The following is a 25687-nucleotide window of genomic DNA, read 5'->3' as shown; positions in this document are numbered from 1 at the left end:
TTGACATCATTTCCCAGTGATCAACAGTGCCCCCGTGTGGACAAAATCAGTAGCGAGCTCAAACGGCTCCAGAAGACCAGATCATAGCACCAGGCGCACCGAAGAACGCTCTCCGCCTATACGTTTCTTCGTTTTTCTGCTCGGGAGCCAAGCAGTCACAAACACTGGCTTTTTCTTCTCCACTTGCTCTAAGCTAGCGTGAAGCCATCGCCATGTTATCGTAGCTGGCCACCAGTCCGCTGAACATCCGAGCATTTGCCGCCGCCGAGGTAAAGTTGAGCTCAACTTCTTTTCCTTATCTTCATCCTCTTGTTTGCAGCGTAGATAATGCGCTCCATAAATGGCTAACACGGTTTCCTTGCTGCTAAATTCAACCACTCCTCTAATTGTTTTATCTTACGAGGTGTCTTTGTTTTAAAAATCACAGACGACAATCTCGGATTGCTCAGGTGTTCCTGATTTTAGTCCATCACAATGACAATGCTAGGAGAATGATCACTCAGTTTACACCACTTTTAATGTTTTGGCATCTGTGCTGTGAAAAAGCCACTGTTTTGAAGCAAAGTGGACCCGTTGCAGGTGCACAGGTTCCCGTTTGCAGACTTAATTATTCAATATTCAGACATCAGTAATCCCTCGAAAATCGCGGATAATGTAGACCAGACATGGCCGCGATAATCGAAAAATTCGTGAAGTAGAATCACCTCTATTATTTCTACCATACTAGTATTGCTATAACATGAAACTGATGCAAATGCTGTAAATAGCCTCACGTTTAAATTTGTCCCTAACTGGACTAATGGCAAGAGTAGACAAACGAGCTGGAGCAGAATGCGCAATATAATCATTTCCATTACTTCCTCAGAGCAATTTTAACTATTGAAATTATTTAAAATAATGTTTTGATCCCTCTACTTTAGGTGACCCTTAGTGTGCGTCCAACATGTCTGATAAAATGTCCAGCTTCTTGCACATTGGGGACATCTGCTCCCTGTACGCAGAAGGGTCCACCAGTGGGTTCATCAGCACTCTCGGGTAAGCACATTTGATTGGTTAACATGACATAGTACGGCACGCCTGCAGCCCTAGTGGATGTGTACACCATCAGCCCCCCAGAATCTAGGGAAACCAATGTGGGTAATCACCAACCAGCCTTTAGGGCAGGGGTGGGCAAACTGGTCCTCATGGGCCGCGGTGGGTCCAGGTTTTTCTTCCAACCGATCCAGCACAGACAGTTTAACCAATGAGATTTCTGCAGAAAACAAGAAGCACCTGACTGCAATCCACTGATTGCACTTTAGAGGGGGAAAAAGGACACTACCGACCATTTTTGCACAATTATTAAATTGCAAACCTACAGGATCTATTATTTTTATGAATGGCCCGCTGTTTCAGGCTTGTTTGACTATGTGCAATTTTTAAGTTAGCCAACAAACTATCCTGACTAGTAGTCTCATCTAATAATACAATCTTGTTTTGGGTAATAATTTCCTGTTAGTCAAATGAGGTCGCAGGTATTGCAGGCTGTTATTCTTGAGCAGTTTTCGCACACTGAAGTTGTGGTTTTATGAGAAACTCTCATGAACATTGGTGGTTAGTATTTACACACTCATTTTTCACTCACAGATTTAGAGTAAGGCAGCAGGGAAACAGTGATGCAATTTTTCAGTTCTTCCCACAAAATAAATTTTGTTAAACAAGGTGTGGGAACCTTATAGTGTGCTGTTCCTGAATGACCACACAATGAAAACACTGAAAAGGAAACAGGTGTCTGACAATGTAATAATTGTGTTATTTTTAAAATGGCACCAGTGAAGGAGACGAATATGTGGAAAGAGTGAAAACGTGTATTGTTTAATCCTAGTTTGCTGAATCAGTAAAACAAGGCCTAAAGTAGTGTGAAAAATAGCATTTTCTGAGTTTCACAACTTCCCAAACACGTGAATGCACACATTTGCAGAATTGTCATAGCAGTTTTGACCTGCCGCTTTTTTTCATGCATAATTACCAACCCAGCTAAGTTCTTTACATTGCAGGTCTCTTATAAAGTTGAAAACATGAAACACTTTAGCTGTCTTTTTTTTTTTTTAAATCTACAAATCACGTGTTACAGTATTTTAATTTAATTCAATAATTAAGATTTAACGTACTAGATACGTTGGTCGGCAATTTCCACAATTATAGTTTATTATTTGATTTCAGTTTTCTTTTCTTTTAATGTTTAGCTTGGTGGATGACCGCTGCGTGGTTCAGCCTGATGCGGGAGACCTCAGCAACCCTCCTAAGAAGTTTAGAGGTAAGAAAGAGGCCAAGAAATTGTCCTCCAAGGTCAGAAATCATTCTCACTAACCGCTGTGTGTTTACACTGAGAGCTCTGTGATAGACACAGCTCCATCTGTCGTGCTGCGTTTCTTTGGCAACAACCACAATACCTCTCTGCCCACAAGACTTCAAACAGGGAGGCCACAGAGAATGTTCAAGAGGCATCTACTACCAATGAAAGTAGAGGGAACAATTGCTTTGATTTTGGGGGGTTAAAAATGGAGAGAAACCAAACATCTTAACGCTTTCCATACAAGAATCCTTGACATGCTTCTTTCGGTGAACTTACTATAAATAGTCCTTCTACAGGAAGTGGAACCCTCAGTTCTCAAGCTAGAGGCTTTTATCTCTCGGGGCAGCTCACTCCAAATTACACATATCTGAAGTTGTTTAGTTTTCAGAGTCTGTCAGCTTTCTCTTTACCAAAAGCTGAATAAAAAGTTTTTTTCCCATGAAGATATGATTGACAGATTTAAAAGACACATTTTAATAGTAATGCATTCCTGAGAACGGTCTGAGTAAACATAGACGCAACAGAGTTGTTTGCAATTATCTTATGTGATAATGATCTAAGAATAAAGCTGTGCTTATTGATGTGGAAATTTAATTTACAGTGGATTATGCGCAAGGCTCAATCATATCACAGAGTCTTTAACATGCTTACCAGTCACAGAGGCACACATGAAGACTTACTAATAAAACAGTGTTATTTACTTTAGTGTTCCAAGTAAGGAAAATTTAGTGTGTTTTGGGGCTTTGGTGACTCATAGAATTATCTGAGAACTCTAATGACATGCTCCTAAGCTTTTCATATCACAAACTTCTCATTTTATATGCATTGATGAAAGCAGAAGCAAACATTTTTTTACTCTATGCAGATTTATTAATATATTATATTTGCTTTGTGCTAATCTAACTTCAGTTGGACTGTTTATATTGTAAATTATCAGCAGTACTTGGTCATGCAGACCCCTAGCTGCATACTCGCACGTCCTCCATTTTACTGCCTCATCACCAGCACCAATATGCTTCATGAATTTAGATTTTAACACCTTTTTATGCCCAAACTAATGCATGTGGAACAACTTGTGCCTGGCGTAATTAATGATTTAGTTTTAGTATAATCTAACTGTGCTTGAGCGATCTCAAAGTGCCTTTTATAACGTTGCTTTGTCAGCTGCCCCTGATCAGAAGAGGCCTTTGTCAGTGTGAGGTGACACTGGACATCAAATTTAGAAGGTGGATTAAGGCGTCATTGTGACTGAAAGCAAGTAAACAGATTTTAGAATTGCTAGGACTGCTCTTTCATTTATTTAGTCCTGATAAGCTTCCTGCACATAAAAACGCTGTCACTGATGCATTGAGGCAAACTATGATGTAAATTCATTAATTTTGCGACTAACAAGCGGCCTCCAATTGCTGTTGATTATTGTGTTATCTGTTAAAAATATAATGTGGATTAACAGTCGAGACCACTGAAGTGATGCAATGGCTAATGCTAAATACAGATATTAGCTGTATATTTTTTTGTGTCACGTGCAATAGTAGATATTGGCCTAGGGGTCTCAAACTGTGTCATCGGGGTCTACTGTTGTAGTCACTGCTGAGCTATGCTCAACATTTCCCCCTAATGTAAATACTAGGGCTCTTAATGTAATCATACTTTCACTCACGCAGCCCGTGAGCCATATTTCACACTGACACACAGAAAAGAACTGTAATTGTTAATTAAAAATTGTAGTTTCAATTAAAAAGCTATTTTTGTGACACCAGTCCTGGACCCATTCCAGACCAACTTTGTATGTGAAGGTGTTGGTCAGCATTGTATAGATATTTTCGGTTAAAGGTCTATTCTGTACTGGCAGAGACATGACAACAAGTGCTTGACTTTGGTAATCAATATTTTACAACTAAACTATGCTATGCACAGGAAGTGATGAATTCTATTTTACAGTCTCTGCTGATTCAAAAGTGTGTGTCCCTACATTTATGTTTTTGATCAAGATGTTAGACTTTTCACTTCAGGTTCTTATTGTAGAATTGCTCAAACCACTCAAACTCACACTTGGAGGAATAGAGAGCTTTTCTTCATTCCTTACCTTAAAACGAACTGGAATTCTTCCCAACATAAATCAGCGTTGCTCTCGGAGACCGCTGTCCGCTGGTTAATTACCAGAAATAGATATGTCTTCAGTGCATTCCTTTCCAAATAAGTCCAACGTAAGTGCATAGTTTTACAGGTGATCATGATGCACCTTACTGGAAACGGACAGGGCTGCTTTTGTGGGATATTTGGTTAGATGTGCTACAAATGACTGGAAGTTTCTTCCATCTCTTAACAGGATACGAACTTTGGATGGAGTAGCATTTCAAAAAATTCAGTTCATTGAAGCTGTTGTTGACTTAACACAGAAGAGAAGTCTTATGCAATGAATGAGTGTCTCCAGTTCCCTTGCCAGATGTTGGTTGCAGTGGATGGAGAGTTGCATATGTTTGTGTCTCATATATATGCAATATTATCTGTTTTCAACACCTAAACAAATTGGAAGAACTGCCTTTATTGTAGAACTAAAATACTAGATACCATTTTGGAAAGTCCTATATAGTCAGGTCAATGGTTAACCAAAATCTACTTTGCCTAACAGATATTGCAAACATACTATACAAAGTCTCTTGGAAAATGGTAACCTGTTGCTTTATATGTTGCTTATGGATTATAGGAAACTAATTTCTCTTTTCACTCATTCATAAACACTTGTCTAATGTAATGGTAAGAATTGTCTCACAGTATTCTGGTATCCCCAGTTAAGTATCTAAAGTTATTTTGGAATTCTAGGAAGTCTTGTAAAATTCTCCTTTTTACTGGTAACAGATCACGAGTTGACGAAACTTGTTGCCCTAATCTACAATTCATGGAGAACAGGATAAAGAACTCACAGTTGGTTAGCTTTGCAGCATAACCCTAAAAAGGAGTGTATTAATCACGCAAGAGTTCCAACCTGACAAAAATCTCCATCAAAGACATACCTTATAAGTAGAATTTTAAAGCCCTGTCAACACAATTGGATAACATTTAAATGGAAATTTTAACCACAGTAATTTCTCCTTGCCCACCTTTCACATAACATATATACTTTCAATTTGTATGTAGCACAGTGGTCCACAAGAATGTCAGAATTAGTATTTAGTATCAAATGCCATGAAATCAATTTATTCCATGAGGTCAAATTTGATATTATCATTTTTTTTTAGTACAGTTAGTACAGTGTTTTTCTCGTCAAGATAAGCTCCAAATTCTATTCAACCATGCTTTTAATGTTTCGATTGTGAGCAAAGTCTAACTGGAGAAAATGTACGACCATTACTGTTAGTGTGAATGTTTAAACTTCATTAATGTAAATGGAATACCTTGATGGTGAAAGTAATTGAAGACTGAAACTCGTACGTCCATTAACTGTTTTGGATCTAATGTTGAAATGTGATGTTATTTTCCACATAGTTTGAAACAGAATGCAGTAGGTAGATGAAATATATAATACTGTAATGTCCTGCAAATGTTAAAATTAAATGTTCTTTTTTAAAAGAATCTTTTACATGACAAGAATGTTAATGATTCTTGGAGATACATGTCTCTGGGTTGTTCCCAGTGGTTCCCTTGCCCAGTGACCCAAGAAGGAATTCTGAGCCCAGTTTCAGGACAATTAAAGCAACATGTGCTCTCAAAGTTGATTTTAAAAGAATCACAAACTGATACATTTTAACACAGTGCATGGAGCAGTAAAGAAAGTGCCCGCAATTTCAAAGTGAGGGAATGTATGCATTCAGTAGATGCAAGTTTAGCTGTACTGTTCCCTACCCTGTCTAGCGCTGTCTCTCTCTAACATTCTTTCACTGTCTTCCTGCTATCCTTATTTTTCGGTCACTTCCTTTTCTGTGTGTGTTTTTAAACTAAATTCTAGGTCAGGCTAATGTAAACCATATCTGATTTGGTAGAAGGTTTACAGTATTTTGCAAAGATTAAGGAAGCACTAACTTGAAATTATACGGCAAAGAATGAATGAAAGAATATGGATTTTTTAAAGAGAGGAATCCCCACCCTTATTTTCATCCCACTCCTCTCTCTTGGTTGACCTTATTTGGACATGTTGCTGCTGAGAGAGTGAGAGAAGAAGAGAAGTATGGTCTCTACTTGTTTTTCCTTCCCACTTCTTACACCCTCAAAATAGAAGTTTGGTCTGAGTATGGGTGAAATTGATTTTAGCACAGCTGAAGAAGGGGAACTGTTTTAAAGATGAGTGTCATCATGCAAATGATTCTACTGTTCTTCCCTCAGTTTCAACTCTATGTATGAAAATCAGTCACACATTCACTGATAAGAGCCTCACATTATTGTTGTTCTTTCTGACCTCATAGCTGTGGTCATCCATTCCCTTGGGTGTCATACATGTTTGCACAACCCATGCTGATCATGACCAAATGTTTCTTATGCTATACAAAATGGTTGCATCCACAGCTGCATGTTTCTCATCAAACCTTATTGAAGTGTCCCCTCCACCCCCAACTCAACTTTCATTCATGAGAGCTCTGAATGTGTTTGAAGTGTGACACACATTCAGAGAAACACATTTCAGAAGTGTTCTTTTGCGTGACCGGACGTTTCATCGAAAGACGTTTGGTCCCCGGACGTTTGGTCGACCGGACGTTTGGTCGAACGGACGTTTGGTCGAACGGACGTTTGGTCGAACGGACGTTTGGTCGAACGGACGTTTGGTCGACCGGACGTTTGGTCGACCGGACGTTTGGTCGACCGGACGTTTGGTCGCCCGGACGTTTGGTCGTCGGGTTCGCTCGCTGTCAAATTATGACAGAGAGTTTACTGTTGATATTTTGATATTAGATATTTAGATATTAAACTCACTCTCTCTCTCTCATGATTACAATTTTGAGAGCTGGTTTCAACAGTAACAACCCAGCGACCAAACGTCCGTTCTACCAAACGTCCGGTTGAGCAAACGTCCGGTCTACCAAACGTCCGGTCGACCAAACGTCCGGTCGACCAAACGTCCGGTCGACCAAACGTCCGGTCGACCAAACGTCCGGTCGACCAAACGTCTTTCAACGAAACGTCCGAGTACCGTTGTTTTGTGTGTAATGTGAGGTAAAACCATGGTTCTTTTTAAAATGATGATTGGCAAATTCAGTCTGCCGGCAAAACTGTCAATGAATAAATATGACAACACGTACCATCATCGCTGCTGTCATTTAAAATACAACACTTATTACGTTGAGTAAAAAAATCCTTTCTTTTAGGGCAATAGATGTTTGCCTCCTTGTAAATCACTGAGAAAAAAAACTCAAAATGCTGTCTTTGTCCCGGGCAGACTGTCTCTTCAGATTGTGTCCTATGAATCGCTACTCAGCTCAAAAGCAATTCTGGAAAGCAGCCAAGCCTGGAGGGAACACGGACACAGTGCTTCTCAACAAGCTCCACGTAAGTGTGACCACACATTGGCCTTGCCGTCATCACTCTGGTCGAGGGCAATGCACATTGAGCTGGCAACAAAGCTCAAGCCTCAAAGACTCAACACAAAAATGCGAGATTTTGTCAAGTTCTCACATCTTTATTTCCAAGTTTCACAGACAGATTTAGCTCAAGCTTATTGTAGCATAGAATTTTTAAACATTCTTTTTTTATAGACCATTATAAATCCTTTTACTTCTTCCCGCACATTTTCCTTCCTACCTTTTCAAGATTTCATGCAATCCCTTTTAAAAGCAATCAGCTATGTGACCACGTTCTCATAAAAAGAATAAACGAAATCTCTGCTTTTTTGTCCACTATCAAGTCAGCATTTTAAAAACTTTTTTAGTGTTTAATTATCACTATATGTTAAATTTGTGTATTTGATATCACTGTTTTCACTACTTGTATTTGTCCACACATACCATAAATATTTTAGAGATTTACCATCAGTGCTATGAGCTTGACCCTTCTCGTATCTGTTTTTACTTCATAGCATGCAGCTGACCTGGAGAAGAAACAAAATGACTCAGAAAACAAAAAACTGCTTGGAACAGTGATTCAGTACGGGAATGTTATTCAGGTTTGTCTTTTGTTTTTGTCTTGAGTTGACACTGAATTTAGTCCCACTTATAAAATTACTGTAATGTACAAAAATTCACTTTGTGCAAGTATACCAGTACAAATATTGTTGTGGCTAATGACACTAATAATGAGGCCATAGCTAAACTATACATTTATTTACTGTATTTTATATATTTATTTGTAAACATTCTCACATGGTTGTTGGGCATGTCAGTGTGCAATCGTTTTTAGTTTTGTTACTTGTGCTATAAAAACTGTTAATGTCAGTTTGTCAGTACATCATGTATCAGAAAAAAACATCAATATGTGACGTTATCATGCTATTCAACCTCTTATTCTTTTTTTTTGGTCACCATTTTTTGGGGGGGAAAGTCACTTGTAGTCCATTACACCTTGCGTGTGTTATTTTTCATCCATGACACATTATTTGCTGGTGTGCCTCATATACTTTTCAGTCTCTTAACTGATTAGTCTGATACTCCTATGTCAAATTGATTGGCATACCCAGGACTTCCAAACTTTACCATGCTACTGTACAACAAACTTATCTTTTTTCTCCTTAGCTTCTACACCTAAAGAGCAATAAATACCTGACTGTCAACAAGCGCTTGCCGGCACTCTTGGAGAAGAACGCTATGAGGGTGATGCTGGACCCCGCAGGAAATGAAGGTTCCTGGTTCTACATCCAGCCTTTCTATAAACTGCGCTCAATTGGGGACAGTGTGAGTTAGAGAATACACCCATTACCTTATTGTCTTCTGTTTGTTGAAATGTAAATAGCTCATCATTTCCACCAGAGGTGCTCATTATATCAAGTATGATTGACTCTTGATGATGGGGTCAGTGATGATGACATTATTATGTTATGCTGGGGTCTTTTGGGGAAACATTTGAACATTAATGCTATCCATATGTACATTGAATTCTGCCTACTGGAGGATTTTACCTGGTCACCAAGTTTTTCTTTTGGGCACAGACATGACCGTTTGGCCCCTCACCCAGGTAATAAAAAAACTGCATTAGCTCCTACCAGGCTTTAGCTTTACTGAAGGCTTGATGATCAATTTTAGCCTTATAAAACACACTAATTGCCGCATGCAAAGGTTAGTTGTCATTTTGATTTATTTACATACTGTATGTTCAAAAACAAATTTATAATATCATAAAAACACATCTTTCATGGGTAGCAGTTGTCAAGAAGCACTTTTTTCATCTGTTTGTGGTTCACAGGTTATTAAGGATTTGTGTGTGTGATCACAGGTGGTGATTGGTGACAAAGTGGTCTTAAACCCGGTGAATGCAGGCCAGCCACTCCACGCCAGTACACACCAGCTCGTCGATAATCCAGGATGCAACGAGGTCTGGTGGCACTCATGCATCTTTTCTCAAGTCTTTTGAGTCTGTGGGCGTGTTTGCCTGTGGAGAATCTATTTTTAACCATCTGCTGCTCTGTTATCAGGCAGATGATAGAAAAGCCACCATCTCTCACTGTACTCACAATGTTGTGATTTTGCTCTTACAAATGCTTCCTTTTAACACCTGAAAACCCATTTTCTTACAGTGATTTTTTTTTTCATTCATTTAAAACAACCTAAAGAAATTTAACACCAAACCCCTATTTCTGTTTTCTTAAGGTAAATTCAGTCAACTGCAACACAAGCTGGAAGATCGTCTTGTTCATGAAATGGAGTGACAATCAGGAAATCATCTTAAAAGGGGTTTGTGTAAAAGCTTCATCATGGAACAGATACTATCTTGTTATCCCACTTATCTTGACATTATCTTTTTGTGTCACATTCCTAGCATGAGCGAAAAAACAAATAGCAAATTAAATGATGCTTTGTGGTTCTCTCCAGGGCGATGTTGTGCGCCTGTTTCATGCAGAGCAGGAAAAATTCCTCACTTGTGATGATCACAGGAAAAAACAGTATGTGTTTCTTCGCACCACTGGACGGCAGTCAGCTACCTCAGCAACCAGCAGCAAAGCCTTATGGGAGATAGAGGTAAAAGGGGAAAGGGGTGGCTGGACACTCGTTTACAATCCCATTCATATGTTACTGCTTACTCAGTCCTATGCTTGTGACCGTTTGACTCTGTGTATGCATTAGGTCGTACAACATGATCCTTGCCGAGGGGGGGCAGGCTACTGGAACAGTCTGTTCAGGTTCAAACACTTGGCCACTGGGCATTACCTTGCTGCAGAGGTCAGTCTTGAACAGAACACTGAAATGATATATTCGGGATATAACCATATTTTTTTGGACCGCACCATGAATGAACACATTTATTTTCATACGTAAAGTGCACATGATTATAGTTGGTTGGTCTAATGAGTTTTTTCATTTGTTCTTTGTGTTAATATTTGAATTAGTGTTTTTCACATTCATTTATGATTTGCTTTATTGATTTATTTATGACATTGAACAATAAATGTGTGTGTTTAGCACTCTACTGGAGATGTATAATACAATTCAGTCCCCCAAAAAGTGTTTGCAGGTCACTAATTTTAAATTTACGGGAAATACACACATCGGGAAAGAACGTATTTATTTTTATTCATAAAGCGCATCAGCTTGATGCACTGCACTGCACTTTCAATTTTTAAGTGCTTCTTGTAGCCTGAAAAATAAAGGGTGCATACATATTAATCGTTGAACTTGATTATAGCCTATTATGAATCAATATCCATAATGTAGTATCGAACGTATTTCTGTTGGTTATTATAGTAATAGCTTTGAGTTTGGTGTATATTTGTAACTTCATTTATATTAATTATCATTTGTTTTTATTTTACTATTATTTGGAGAGGTCAAACTTAAATTAAATACTATGTCAATCAACTGTAGTATTGGTTCAGTAGTTACAATATCTGTTGATAGCAGTGTTAAAATGCAATTTCTTATTGTTTGATTTTATATTCAGGCAGTGAAGCCCTTTTGGAAAATATGGTACCCAGATAATCTCTGTATTTGCAGGTGAATCCAGAATATGAAGAGGAGGGTCTTGATCCACGCGTCGCAGTAAGTCTGTGATACACCTCTCATACATATTCCTCTACAAACAGAGGGTTCTAGCTATCAAGTCAAGGAACAATGTGTCTATGGCACATAATATTGCAAACAAAGACAAAATACTACAAAACAGGCTTTTCCCCTGAGTTATTTATAGGGTTCTTTAAATGTGTTTTCATCATTTATACTTTTTGGTATTGGACACCAGAAGGTGGCAGTAATTTACCTGTAACGATTCTCTAGTGGAAAGTGGTCCAACATCCTTGCAGCAATCGTGCATTAATAACTGAAGCAAAACGACATTAATATTTATAGTAGAAACTGCATTGCCTATATAGTCACTGTTGGCCTATTATGAATCAATATGCATAATCTAGTATAAAAGGTATCTCTGTTAGGTATTATAGTAATAACTTTTAAGTTTGCTGTATATCTGTAACTTCATTTGTATTCATTATCATTTACTTTTATTTTACTATTATTATTTTAATTTGGAGAGATCAAACTTAAATAAAATACCATGTCAATCAACTGCAATATTGGTTCAGTAGTCACAGTATCTGTTGAGAACTGTTAAAATGCAAATTCTTATTGTTTAATTTTATATTCCAAAATATTATTTTCATTAACATATGGACTTCTGAAACAGCAGTTCTTGTTGTATGAATAACTCAATAAATACATGGTTTCTGCTTCTAGTTGGATTTGGAGCGAGAGCCCTTGCGGACCAATTTGAGAAATGTACAAGATAAAGTGATGTACACACTGGTCTCTGTTCCTGAAGGAAATGACATTTCTTCCATATTTGAGCTGGACCCAACCACACTAAGGGGGGGAGACGCACAAGTACCCAGGTACTCTTAAATATTACGCCGTATCATACCGTATTGTCTTTGGCTATAATAACCATAGGTATTAATCAATACTATGTAAATTACGATTTCAGAAATTCGTATGTGCGCCTCAGACACCTGTGCACTAATACATGGGTCCACAGCACCAACCAACCCATTGACAAAGAGGAGGAAAAGCCTGTCATGCTTCGTGTAAGAATCTAACCTTATACTACATTCACAGTCATTCAAAAATTTGTCATCACTTTACGCAAAACTTTGGAAATACATAAATACTTTATTTCCACACCTACACAATTTGCACAAAATTATTGGAAATGTACTGTACGCAGCCCAAAACAAACATACTTGATGGAATTGAAGTTTAAAGCTCAAGTTTTCTCCACAATGAACACAACATACAGGCATGCCTTTATGTCTAGGGACACAATACCTGTAATATACCATAAAACAGGCTTTAGTACACCTTTACAACATCTTTGGAAGGGTAGAATTTATCTATATTCTGAAACTCTGTACACCTTTGGAGCCGCCTCGTGGTGTAGAGGTTCACTCGCCCGAGTTTGGTGCGGGCAGACATAGGCTCGATTCCCGCTGGTGGCGGCATGATTGTGAGTGCGTATGGTCATTTATCTCTCTGTTTGCCCTTTGTAATCACAGATTGGGACGTCTGCTCTGAAAGAGGACAAAGAGGCTTTTGCAATCGTACCTGTCTCCCCAGCAGAGGTGCGAGACCTTGACTTTGCCAACGATGCCAGTAAAGTATTGGCATCCATTGCCGGAAAGCTTGAAAAAGGCACCATCACACAGAATGAGAGAAGGTGCCAATCACATGCTGAGTGAAAGCTTAAAACATGCATTTGCTCATTGAAACTTGTTGATTTTCTCATGTGGACAACCAGGGCAGTCACAAAACTTCTAGAAGATTTGGTGTTCTTTGTGGTTGACATTCCTAACAATGGCCAGGATGTTCTCGAGATTACGGTCAACAAACCAAACAGGGAGAGGCAGAAACTCATGAGAGAACAGAATATTCTCAAACAGGTACAATTCACATGATTGTGTCATGGTAAATAATTGACTGGTAACCGTTTCGTCAAGTATCATAGACATGTTTCCTTCATTTAGATCTTCAAGCTGCTTCAGGCCCCCTTTACTGACAGTGGTGATGGCCCAATGCTGCGATTGGAGGAGCTCGCTGACCAACGCCATGCCCCTTTCAGGCACATCTGCCGACTCTGTTATCGGGTTTTGCGTCATTCCCAACAGGACTACCGCAAGAATCAGGTAAGTTTTTTTCATCCACTAGATCTCCTTTCTTAATTTCTAAACGGTGGGAAATTGTATTTTCTTTTAGAAAGACAAGGATTTATTAACCTGCTTAACTAGTTTCAAATACTAACTGTAGTCTTCCAGTATCCTAATAGCCTTTTAACCAGTGATGTGAAGTGGCCATGAATGCCAATGTTAAAACTCTGAAGCCGAAATATTAATAGTTCTTTTGCCATTAGGACCATTCATAACGGGTGTCATTTGAAATCATTGAGACACGTAAAGAGACAACTTTTTGCCGATCTTTTTTTTTTTCAGTCTCATTTGAAAGCAGGCACAGTACTAATTGTGGCACAGGTAGGAAACAGGATGAAAGCAAATGCATGTTTTCATCAGTAGGTATGTGAATACAGCCAACTGGTGCCAAACATTGCCTCCCACGGGCAACCTAGCGCAGCTGCATCTTAAAGTGGATTTGTGAAATACATGCAATACAAATTCATATACTATGTACTCATTTTATACTTCGTACCGCACTTCAAGTCGCGAAGGCAGGGGGAAAAATGCACTTTCCTCCAGATCTTATTCATTGCTGTGATGAGTCAAGGAAAAGTTTTCATTGTTGTAATTTATCACTTTTCGGCCAAAAATATACAGTTCCAGCCCACTTGATATCTAATTGCCTGAATGTTGGCCATGGACCTAAATGAGTTTTGAATAAATTGGCACTCATTTTCTGCTGGTCTGCGCCCACAGGAGTATATTGCCAAACAGTTTCGTTTCATGCAGAAACAAATTGGCTATGATGTTTTGGCAGAAGATACAATCACAGCTCTTCTGCATAACAACCGCAAGCTACTGGAGAAACACATTACTGCTGCAGAGATTGACACGTTTGTCAGCCTGGTGCGCAAGAACCGTGAGCCCAGGTTAGTTAACGAGCTCTAATAGCAGCAAGGAAAATCAATTGACTTGATTGTCATGTATTTTTTTGAATTGTTTTTGGATTTGCAGATATTTTATTGCTTTGTAGGAGGAATTATTTTTCTTAAATATATTTCTTTTTTACCTGGTGTCTTTTTTTATGTCCAGGTTCTTGGACTACTTGTCGGATTTGTGTGTGTCAATGAATAAATCCATTCCAGTGACACAGGAGCTGATTTGCAATGCTGTGCTGGATCCAGCTAATGGAGACATTCTAATTGAAACTAAGTAAGTCTTCCCTCCTCTAAAAGGGAGCACTTGTTAGTCTATTGATGACAAAAAAAATTGTGCAAAGACTAATTTTAATTAGGTACATAAAATTATTAAAATGGTTCCTGTAACTTTTGAAATGTACTCATTCATCACAGAGTAACTTTAAATCGACTGTTGCCAGCCATCATATCCTTATCATTTCGCTTCTAATACCCATTTTCCTTTTGCAGACTAGTGCTGTCAAGATTTGAGATAGAAGGGGAAGCGCTTGGAGACAACTCTGAGGAGTCAGAAGAAGATGAGGAGGAGGTATGGTTGTTCTGGAAGGACAGCAATAAAGAGATCCGTAGTAAAAGCATCAGGGAGTTGGCCCAGGATGCTAAGGAGGATGAGAAGGAGGACCAGGAGGTGATTAGTTACTATAGGTAACTAATTGCATTTTCTTTCCAAAATATCTCTTTTTTATAAGGTTTGTTCTATGATGTTTTTTCTTTAATATTTGTCTTTTTGTAGGTACCAACTGAATTTGTTTGCCAGGATGTGTTTGGACAGGCAGTACCTAGCAATTAACAAAATCTCGGGCCAGCTAGATGTAGACCTTATCCTACGATGCATGTCTGATGAAGATTTACCATATGATCTGCGAGCCTCCTTTTGCCGCATGATGCTGCACATGCATGTAGATCGTGATCCACAGGAGCAGGTTACGCCTGTCAAATACGCACGGCTTTGGTCAGAAATCCCATCTGAAATTGCCATCGACGAGTGAGTCAAAAGCCGATAATTTGCAATTTGCCAAGATTTAGTCTGCAACTCTCATTTCAATATGTTATCCTTATAGTTATGACAACGAAGGAACATCTAAAGATGAAATTAAGGAACGATTCTTCCAGACTATGGAGTTCGTTGAAAACTACCTCAGAGATGTTGTTTGTCAGAGTTTTCCTTTTGCAGATAAAGAAAAGAATAAGCTCACTTTTGAGGTACGGTTTTACTATTTAGGGAACATGAGTTACATATTGCCTAAAAAAAAAATCAACACTCCCTTTTCTCTTTTTTAGGTGGTAAATTTGTCTAGGAATCTGATTTATTTTGGCTTTTACAACTTCAGTGACTTACTAAGACTCACCAAAATCCTGTTAGCTATTCTAGACTGTGTCCATGTCAGCACAATTTTTCCTTTCAACAAGGTGGAAAAGAGCGATGAGAACAAAGGTATGATCACCCATAAAGAACGGCTAAGTAACAACCACGAAATATAGGTTCATCTGTCAGTTTTGAACTTGTGTGCACGTTGTTCTAGGCAGTAATGTGATAAGGTCCATTCATGGCGTTGGGGAGCTGATGTCTCAGGTTGTCCTTAGAGGTGGTGGCTTTTTACCCACCATGTCTATAAGCACCTCTAGTGGAAACACTGTAAAATCTCAGACTGAACCAGAGAAACAGGACATTTTGGTTATGGACACCAAGCTGAAGATCATTGAGATCCTCCAGGTTAGTGCAAAGCAATGGCGACTACATCCATCGGTAAAAGTAACCGGTATGACTCTTATATTGTATTCTTCGACACAGTTCATATTGAACGTCCGCCTGGACTATAGGATCTCCTGTCTGTTGTCCATCTTTAAGAGGGAGTTTGATGAGAGCAACTCCCCAAGTGAATTATCTGTAACCGGAACAGTTGAAGGTCCAAACAATATGCCAGGCAAGCTAATTCTTTTGCTTCATCACACATAGAAATGGGCAATAATTTTACCAGTTGTGCCATTTTAGGAGCATTGGACTTTGAACATATAGAAGAACAGGCGGAAGGGATATTTGGTGGAAGGTAAGCACATTTGGAATTGAGCATTCAGATGACAAAATATACGATGTATGTGTAATTCAATCAATTCGGTCTGCACTTCCAGTGAAGAGAACACCCCTTTGGATTTGGATGATCATGGCGGAAGGACTTTTCTGAGAGTTCTTCTCCACTTGACCATGCATGACTATCCCCCTCTAGTATCCAGGGCCCTTCAACTGCTATTCCGGCACTTCAGTCAAAGACAGGAGGTTCTTCAGGCATTTAAGCAGGTATCGTCCCACATCAAAAAAGACTGTCAGGAAAGATCAGCTTGTCTGTTCTTTAGTACACCGTTGTTCCTTTCTCCACATGTACACAAGGTTCAATTGCTAGTCACCAGCCAAGATGTAGAGAATTACAAACAAATTAAGTCTGACCTGGACCAGCTGCGCTCCATTGTGGAAAAGTCTGAGCTCTGGGTGTATAAAAGGCAGGGTCCAGATGAGGTCCTGGATACAGGAGATGTGCTGTGCCAGGAATCACAGCATAAAAAGGTACAAACAAATTTGTTTTTCAGAACAAAAAAGAGACTATAAAATGCATCTCTATAAACATGTAGTACCAAAAGAAGCCATTTTCCCTGTAGTTTCAAAGTGCTGTGAGTTGCAGAGATCTGGTTTTAAATATACCATAAATATGGCAAATGTTGTACTTTATACAAACATATTCATGCAGATTATTTCAATCGGATTTGAGATGGAATTAAAGTAAATTACAACAAATACAAACAATCAAATATTTTTATACAGTACACTTTAAATCAGGAAAATCTATTTAACATGAGGGAATAGGACAGGTGTGCCAAAAAGGCACAAAAAAAGTATGCCCTGCAAACACAACTCACTGAAGTCGTCCATGACGGGCTCCAACTTCTCCATAAACAAGAAGACAATAAATAGTATAGAAAATGAATAGATGGATGGTTTTACTAAGGTAGGCAATTCGCCACTTCACATTTTTCACTGCACACCTTTTCTAAGGTTGTGATTTGTTCACTCACTGATAGTTTTAAATAATCAACTTTGATCTTGTTCCTGATCAATTGTAGGGAGATTCTGGAGGAAATGAAAAACAAAACCAACCAGAGAGTACCAGTAGGTATAACTACAGGGTGGTGAAAGAGGTAAACATGATTCATTAAGTGTGCTTACCAAGCATACAGACTGTCTGTTAAGTGTTTATTTATTGATGTAAAAAAAAAACATAACACTGATAATTTCCTTTGTTAGATCCTTCTACGCCTATGCAGACTCTGTGTGCAGGAGGGCCAGTCAGGCAGGAAGAGCAAGAAGCAGCAGCAGAGGTTACTGCGGAACATGGGGGCTCACGCTGTTGTCCTTGAGCTACTACAGATTCCTTATGAGAAGGTGTTTGTGACCTACCTATTGACCTAACAAATCTGTTGGTAAACTAATTGGACAAATTAAACTATTTTCTCACGCCAGGGTGAAGATTTACGCATGCAGGAAATCATGAGGTTAGCACATCAGTTCCTTCAAAGTTTCTGTGCAGGAAACCAGCAGAACCAAGCTCTGCTTCATAAGCACATTAATCTCTTCCTCAACCCTGGGGTGAGAGATCATTGCGCCATTGGCAAATGCCTAAATGACATCTTATTCGTCATTTATATCATGTTTTCTTCTACTAATGTTTCTCAGTTTTTGGAAGCCATCACCATGCAGCATATTTTCATGAACAACTTCCAGCTATGCAGTGAGATCAATGAGCGTGTGGTTCAGCACTTTGTCCACTGTATTGAGACTCATGGGCGCAATGTCCAGTATCTTAAATTTCTGCAAACTATTGTGAAAGCAGAAAATAAGTTCATCAAAAAGTGTCAGGACATCGTCATGGCTGAGGTGACGTTGTTTTTGCATCTGTTAGTGTCTGTGTTTGCTCTCACAGTTTGTTTTTTTCCTCTTGTAAATTTCTGTTGTTGTTGTTGCACAGCTGGTAAATGCGGGCGAAGACGTTTTGGTCTTCTATAATGATCGCGCCTCGTTCCAAACACTCGTACAGATGATGCGATCAGAGCGCGATCGAATGGATGAGAACAGTGCGCTAATGTACCACATTCATCTGGTGGAGCTTTTGGCTGTCTGCACGGAGGGCAAAAACGTCTACACAGAAATCAAATGTAACTCACTGTTACCACTGGATGACATTGTGCGAGTGGTGACGAATGAAGACTGCATCCCTGAGGTAAGATTATCATCAGAAATACATTCTTTCTATGACATATTGTAAATAGATTGCCAATAAATGGTTATTCAAATAATTACTACACTAACATGTCTCTGGACTAGGTCAAAATCGCCTATGTCAACTTCCTAAACCACTGTTATGTTGACACTGAGGTTGAAATGAAGGAAATTTATACTTCGAACCACATGTGGAAGCTCTTTGAGAACTTCTTAGTTGACATTTGCAGAGTAAGCAGCATCTGTAGTAATGAAAATAGATCATAAAATTCAGATGTAACGCAACTGAGCACCTTATTTTTTTGCAGGTTTGCAACAATACGAGTGATCGCAAGCATGCTGACACTATATTAGAACGTTACGTGACTGAGACAGTTATGAGCATTGTTACCACTTTTTTCAGCTCACCTTTTTCCGACCAAAGCACTACGTTACAGGTATGATACAGTACATATATACATAGAATACATTTCAAACAACTTAAACATTAACTAGAGCAAGGGTGTCAGACTCGGGTTGGTTCGCGGGCCGCTTTAACGTCAACTTGATTTCACGTGGGCATGGACTATTTTAGATATAATAATTAGATTTTCTTTTATAAATGGTTTGAAAGAACTGGATTAAAAGCCCTGAATATTCAGTTTTTTTATAGATCTAAAACAATGTTTATTTTAGCTATTTTTATATATATTTAGATTTTACAAAATGATTTTTGAACTAAAAACACAGAAAAATTTATTAAAAAAATTACAATTATTGATTTAAAAGGGGAAAAAATCAGGAAATTTAATATACATCTATACTCTTCATTTTAATTTGATCCTAAAACAGAAAGTTGGCACTCATGATTTACTTTCGCGGGCCACACAAAATGATGCGGCGGGCCAGATTTGGCCCCCGGGCCACCACTTTGACACATGTGAACTAGAGTCTCCAAGAGTGTTCTGTAATTAAGCGAAATGTTAATACCAAATAGTCCAAAATGAAATGGGTTTTTTTACAGAGCAGTAAGTGCGCTGCTACCAACCTAAGTTATAGATTACCTTTTGTCCAAAGGCTCTCCAGCTCAAGCACAAACCTTATTGGGGAAAAATACTGTTGAAAAATGATGATTTGGATCGAATCAATGTCATGATCATTGAGAAATGAAGAAATCACAAGATAACTGACACATCATGTTTTGTTTTGCCTCTCAGACCAGACAGCCAGTCTTTGTGCAGCTGTTGCAGGCCGTGTTCAGGGTCTATCATTGCAACTGGTTGTTCCCCGTCCAAAAAGGCTTTGTAGAAAACTGTATCAAAGTATTGTCGGATGTTGGTAAGATAAAACATAATTCTCTAAATTATCTAATACCTGGTGCCGCCACCTGCACAGAGGACATTTCAATGTGTTGGCTTGTTACACTTGTTCAACTAAGATCTGTTGAATTTGTCCAACTGTGTGTCATTGCCAGCCAAAGGTAGAGCCATCGCCATTCCTGTAGATCTTGACAACCAAGTGAACAATCTGTTTGTGAAATCCAACAACATTGTGCAGAAAACTGCAATGAGCTGGAGACTGTCTGCTCGTAATGCCGCCCGTAGAGATTCTGTAGTGACAGCGTCACGTGATTACAGAAATATCATTGAAAGGCTGCAGGTAAAGTGTGTTTATCACTTTTACCTTTTCAAGAATGCGCCAACAGTGTTTGGGTACAATGTAGGACATTGTGTCAGCGCTGGAGGACCGCCTGCGACCGTTGGTCCAGGCCGAGCTGTCTGTTCTTGTCGATGTGCTACATCGGCCTGAGCTGCTTTTTCCCGAAAATACTGAGTCACGAAAGAAGTGTGAGAGCGGAGGTTTCATATGCAAGTAAGATGCATTAACATATCTATTTATTTCTATTTGGGTAGGGATAAAAGGTACTAATGAATGTAGTACTTCTGTAGGCTGATCAAACACACAAAGCAGCTGCTGGAGGAAAATGAGGAGCGACTCTGTATCAAAGTTCTACAAACACTACGAGAGATGATGACTAAAGACCGGGGCTATGGAGAGAAGGTAGGAGATATTCAGCATATTCACCGAATACTCCATTCTATAATGTAGTTCCATACTTTTGAAAGCTTCCAAAGCCAAACATCATAAAAGTCCATTAAAAACACTAAAAAATCAAACTATTCATGATTATCTTTGTAAATGTACTATAATTTACTGTAGATAGTATACATTTTGTATTGCATATAATAATGTGCATTCGTATTTGCGGTAATCTTAGTGGCCAGTGATCATGAGTTTCTGTGTATACATTCATCACTTTGGGTCCCATACTGTGCAAAACTTTAAGGTGACCTTACATTTTCTTTTTAAACAATTCACTGATCAATAACTTGTGGGAGTAGACCTCCCCCATTTTAATAGGCCAAATTTGGCAAACCTTTTCAAAATTGCAATAATTTAATACCTGTTTTTTTTTTTTTAATGTAAACCATTTTGACAAATAAAAAAAAACAGGAAATTAAAAATGAAACAAAGCCACTATGCACAAAACAACAAACAATTGGTGTTACAAATTCAGACACACAATTGATGGCAGCATGACAAAAACACATTTTACAAAATGTTCTACTCAATGTAGTATCTTTAAGTTTTTCGTAACCTGCAATATTTTTTTATATAATTTTTGCCTTCATAGATTTGTTTCAGCTGTTTTACTCCCTTTTTGTATTGTAAGAGAACCTTGGAAGTCTGTTTTCCATTCAGTCATCCTTTCTGAGGCTATGACGTTTTTCCTGTTATTGCGTGCCATTATTCAAAACAACAGCAATGACTAATTAATGCACTATGGTCATGTTGAAGAAGCTACTTAGTATTTGTATTCCAGCAAAATCCTCCAATGATTGTCAGTGGAGAAAGAGACTATAGTACAAAGTTCTTAATTCTTTTCAGGGCACACGAGCAACTTCATCAATACAATTTACTGAGGAAACAAAAATATTGTAAAGAATATGTATTGTTTTAAGGAATGATAGAAGGGTTCTGCTAGGCATGCAGTCTGTTCTAAATTATTGTGTATTATTTTATCTAACAATATTAAAATTGTAATCAAAAGTAATATTTTGAAGCACCCTGTATCCTCCAATATTCTTGGCATAATAGAAATTTCTCAGAAATTTCTGCCGCCACCCTTCTGCCAAATGAGACTAATTCAATCAGTTGAAATCATGCATTCACAAATACTCTTTTATGAGGCACTGAATTGGAGGAGTGTGTCCACATTACTCACTTAACTAACATGTCACGCTGTGTTGTTGACCCCAGCTTGAGCTTCCTGGCCTGTTATCTAACCCTACAAACCTTCTGCTCTCTTTCAGCTCAGGGCCTATGATGATGAGATGGATATGCCTAAGGTTATTTCTTTTTTACTCCTTTTGTTTGTGTCCTTGGTTCTTGTAGCTTCTGTTTTATTTGTAGTGACGGTAGCTGCTCTTTCTGAAATTCAGTGTGGTAGATAATCTGTTCAACAAAGACCTCCAGTATTGGAAATACAGTGAAATAGTTAACAAAGATAAAGCAGGAAGGAAAAGAAAGAGTAAGGGGTTTCTGTGTTGTGGAGAGAAAGTGGTAGTTTGGGAATTACTTGTTGTTGTGCATTTAAACAATCTATTCAGAGCATTGCCATTACAGTACATTGGTAGCTCTACTTATGAAATTAATTGGTTCCAGAACTATCTTGACACTCGGTAATTACTTGTTGGCGTGATGACTCCCTGTGAGTGTCGATGTGATAAATTCGTGGGTGCAAGGGCTGATGGGTACTGTGTCCGTAACGGTTTAATAATATAGGTAATAGGTGTCAAAGAAGCTAGGATGCATGGTTCGCTTGATGTTTTGTAAATTGGACAGCTTTACGTTTCTTGGAACAGTAATTTGTGCATCAAAGAATTTCGTAACCTGAAAACTTCATATGCAGAAGCATTCACAAGTAGAGGTACCACTGTATATGTATTCACTGTGAACACTTTTTATGCTCCTGCATGTGCATACATTATAAGTCATAACATGCAGGCCCTATCAGGTAGAAAATGTGATTACCTAGTGTAGAAGGACAGTTTATAGATATCTGTCATACCATCTTCCATTAAAGCCTTGTTAGATAAATGAGAATGATGTTGGTGAAGTAATAATTGGCATAGTCCTTTACACCTATTTTCATCAATGTTTTATTTTCACATGGCAGTGTTCCATCTAGCGCAGGGTAATTCCCCATGTATGTCATCTCAATGCCGATAGAGAGCGCTGTGGCCGTGGGGGTGTGCACGTTCGCGTGAATGTGTGTGCGTGCGGGCCATATGCATGTATTAATGAGTTGTGCGGAGCTGTGACGACAGTGGCAAGTCATTGAGGTTGCGTCCTAGTTTTCCCTGCCTTCAAACTGCACGATTCCTGGGCCCCTTCCAACTCTGAGCTGAGGTTACATAAGAATCCGGCTTCCCCCTCCCACCTCGCTTTCCTGGAACTCAGCCTCTCTGCTGCTGTGTGACCTTCAGCTGTAATTGTTGAGGATAAAACTGTGTGGGAGCTATTTACTCATGCTGTGTGTGCCCGCATGCGTGTCTGCAAGTGTGTGCACCTGTGTTTGTGAGGATCCAAAGGGTGGAGGGCATGGGTTGGTGCATGTGAGTTGATACACCCACCCTCAGCAATCAAACGCACCGGTTGTGTGTTATATCTTCTGTCTCGGACATGAAAATGGCAGCGGTGCCGCAAAGTATTTATGCCACCCCTCAGTGCCCGTCTGGAAATGTGGTGTAGCTCCCATCACACACGGCACAACACTAACTGTGACAAGTATTTATCTAAAGGTGAATTGAACCACTAATTATTTTTGCAAGAATGCATTGTGTATGGCATAATCTATCCAAACACAGTTTTCTGGTTAAGTATCAAACTGAATAATTTTCCTGTTATACTCAGGCGTGTTGGGAAAAAGAATACCAGCAACTAAAGTTAATGTCTGTCACAACTACCCCTGTAAAATGTTGCAATCATCACGTGACAAACCCGTGAAACCTGTTTGTGCGACTCTATGCTGATCCCGTTAAAATGTTTTTCAAACATCAACCCCTGCATACAGCAAACCCGTTTTCCACGTTTGAACACGAGACATTCAGTTTTGTCTTTTAGTTAGTGAAAAACTCAAGTGAATTCAGCTCAGGTGATTTATTTGGCCATTACATAACATTAACCATTTATGGCATTATATCAATTGCACATATTTTTTAAATATAAATGGTTGTTTCGCAGTATGCTCTCTGTCATTGTCCATTTATACATGAAAATAATCTCTTGGATAACTTCACTCAGCAGTCACATCATTAATAAATAGTATAAGAAAACAAATTCCATTGGCATGCCATTGCAGTAGGGCTGAACAAAATTTCCATGTATAGATTATATATATTATATATAATATATATTATATTATATATATATTATATTATATATATTATATTATATATATATATATATAATATATTATATATATTCACTCACCATGACCACATTGTATTCATTCCATTATTTATGGCAGAATAATTTATTTAGCCCATAGTTTTTATTGAAGAAAACTTAGAAGAATGGACTAAGCTGTGAAGAAATATTTATTTTTGTCGCGAATATCTGTTATAAAGCTGTTTCTTAGCAAGTTTATGATGAGCGTCGTATTATCAGATGCAGTGTAAAATGTTAGCAGTTACCTATAGCATTCCTGAATGTTGGGCACATTCACTCTTAAGAGTTATGTAAGGAGTTGAGCATACAAACTGTCATTTTTTTTAATTATATTTTTTTTCACAACCAAGTTTCCCTCTTAACCTGGTCTGTATGTGTGCATGTGCGTGTGCAAGCACGGTCACCATGCTATTACGCAAGCCCTCATTTAGAGTAAGTCATGCTTCATGCCTTTCTGCTCCCTTCTGCCTCCCAAAATACCATCAGATCAGTTTTTCACTTTTGGGAAAAGCTTGCTGCAGTTTTTGCATTTAATCAGGGTGGATTTTGCAGTGCAGATCAGCTGCAGTCCCCTTCCGAAACAGGTTGGCGGTAAACACCAATGCCTCTGTGTCCCGACACTGATTCGGCGCACAAAGATGCATTTGTTCCCGGACTTTGAGAGACCTATTTTAGAGAATTCAGTGTACGTGCATGTCACATATACGTCATTTTGTTCAACTAAGAGTTGTGATTGTAACAGAGGGGATTTGTCCCAGGGAATTTCCAGTTTGATAGAATGTGATGTAGTCGCGGCGGATGTCGCAGCTGTGAGGGCTTACTCTCGGTGTTGTTTGTGGTCAGACTTGGGACCACCAAATGAATATGTCTACGCTTCATACTCTACTTGTGGGTTTCATGTGGTAGCTTTAAAAAAAACCCTACACTTTCTACAAGTAGTAAGCCCATTATTTGTAGTTACATCAACATGTACAACCTATGGCCCACGGACCAACTGGGGCCCGCTGCCCTGGTTTTATTGGCTCACAGCAAATTATGAAATTATTGAATATGGCCCACACAACATTTTTTTCACTTCTCAGCTGTGAACCATCTTGGTAATGATTTTCATTACTTTTTTTAGGTCCTGCTTGACGTTTTCTCTTTTTTTCCAAAGTTAACCATTTTTGGGCTATTGCATGGAAAGTCATATACATTTTACAAAGTATCATAGGAATTAGTTTATTATTGATTAATAATAAGCAATTATCTTGGTGTTATTTACTTATGTGACAAACCATAACATTATTTCAAAGAATTGCTCAAACTGTTCCCTACAAAAAATTGCATTTTTGGTAACATTTGGAACAATACAAAATATTTATTAAAAATGTAATTGCGCTCTC

The 25687-nt window shown here is 38.6% G+C and overlaps 1 protein-coding gene across 4 annotated transcripts in view; it reads left to right on the top strand.

The window, feature by feature from the left end:
- The first annotated feature begins 24 nt into the window (after positions 1–24).
- LOC144075114 (inositol 1,4,5-trisphosphate-gated calcium channel ITPR1-like) overlaps positions 25–25687 on the top strand; it is a 50371-nt gene continuing 24708 nt past the window's right edge. For 2 of the 4 annotated variants that reach the window (XM_077601876.1, XM_077601875.1), the window contains exons 1-39: positions 25–269; positions 921–1035; positions 2226–2296; positions 7704–7813; positions 8340–8426; positions 8992–9150; positions 9689–9787; positions 10063–10146; positions 10285–10431; positions 10537–10632; positions 11404–11448; positions 12139–12293; positions 12386–12485; positions 12954–13114; positions 13196–13337; positions 13422–13580; positions 14322–14494; positions 14658–14777; positions 14993–15187; positions 15276–15527; positions 15604–15745; positions 15824–15977; positions 16066–16256; positions 16335–16467; positions 16536–16590; positions 16673–16838; positions 16929–17102; positions 17657–17731; positions 17838–17975; positions 18054–18179; positions 18267–18467; positions 18559–18810; positions 18915–19040; positions 19118–19246; positions 20006–20126; positions 20263–20447; positions 20512–20660; positions 20738–20849; positions 22163–22198. In XM_077601876.1, the coding sequence (XP_077458002.1) occupies positions 944–1035; positions 2226–2296; positions 7704–7813; positions 8340–8426; positions 8992–9150; positions 9689–9787; positions 10063–10146; positions 10285–10431; positions 10537–10632; positions 11404–11448; positions 12139–12293; positions 12386–12485; positions 12954–13114; positions 13196–13337; positions 13422–13580; positions 14322–14494; positions 14658–14777; positions 14993–15187; positions 15276–15527; positions 15604–15745; positions 15824–15977; positions 16066–16256; positions 16335–16467; positions 16536–16590; positions 16673–16838; positions 16929–17102; positions 17657–17731; positions 17838–17975; positions 18054–18179; positions 18267–18467; positions 18559–18810; positions 18915–19040; positions 19118–19246; positions 20006–20126; positions 20263–20447; positions 20512–20660; positions 20738–20849; positions 22163–22198 (5112 nt within the window). In that variant the 5' untranslated portion in view covers positions 25–269; positions 921–943. The remainder of the gene's footprint in view (positions 270–920; positions 1036–2225; positions 2297–7703; positions 7814–8339; positions 8427–8991; positions 9151–9688; positions 9788–10062; positions 10147–10284; positions 10432–10536; positions 10633–11403; positions 11449–12138; positions 12294–12385; positions 12486–12953; positions 13115–13195; positions 13338–13421; positions 13581–14321; positions 14495–14657; positions 14778–14992; positions 15188–15275; positions 15528–15603; positions 15746–15823; positions 15978–16065; positions 16257–16334; positions 16468–16535; positions 16591–16672; positions 16839–16928; positions 17103–17656; positions 17732–17837; positions 17976–18053; positions 18180–18266; positions 18468–18558; positions 18811–18914; positions 19041–19117; positions 19247–20005; positions 20127–20262; positions 20448–20511; positions 20661–20737; positions 20850–22162; positions 22199–25687) is intronic. The other 2 variants (XM_077601878.1, XM_077601877.1) reach the window with 1 other exon arrangement.

The sequence above is a fragment of the Stigmatopora argus genome, chromosome 6 (assembly GCF_051989625.1).
Source record: "Stigmatopora argus isolate UIUO_Sarg chromosome 6, RoL_Sarg_1.0, whole genome shotgun sequence".
Taxonomy (NCBI): Eukaryota; Metazoa; Chordata; class Actinopteri; order Syngnathiformes; family Syngnathidae; genus Stigmatopora; species Stigmatopora argus.
This window is presented reverse-complemented; position numbering and strand designations above follow the sequence as displayed.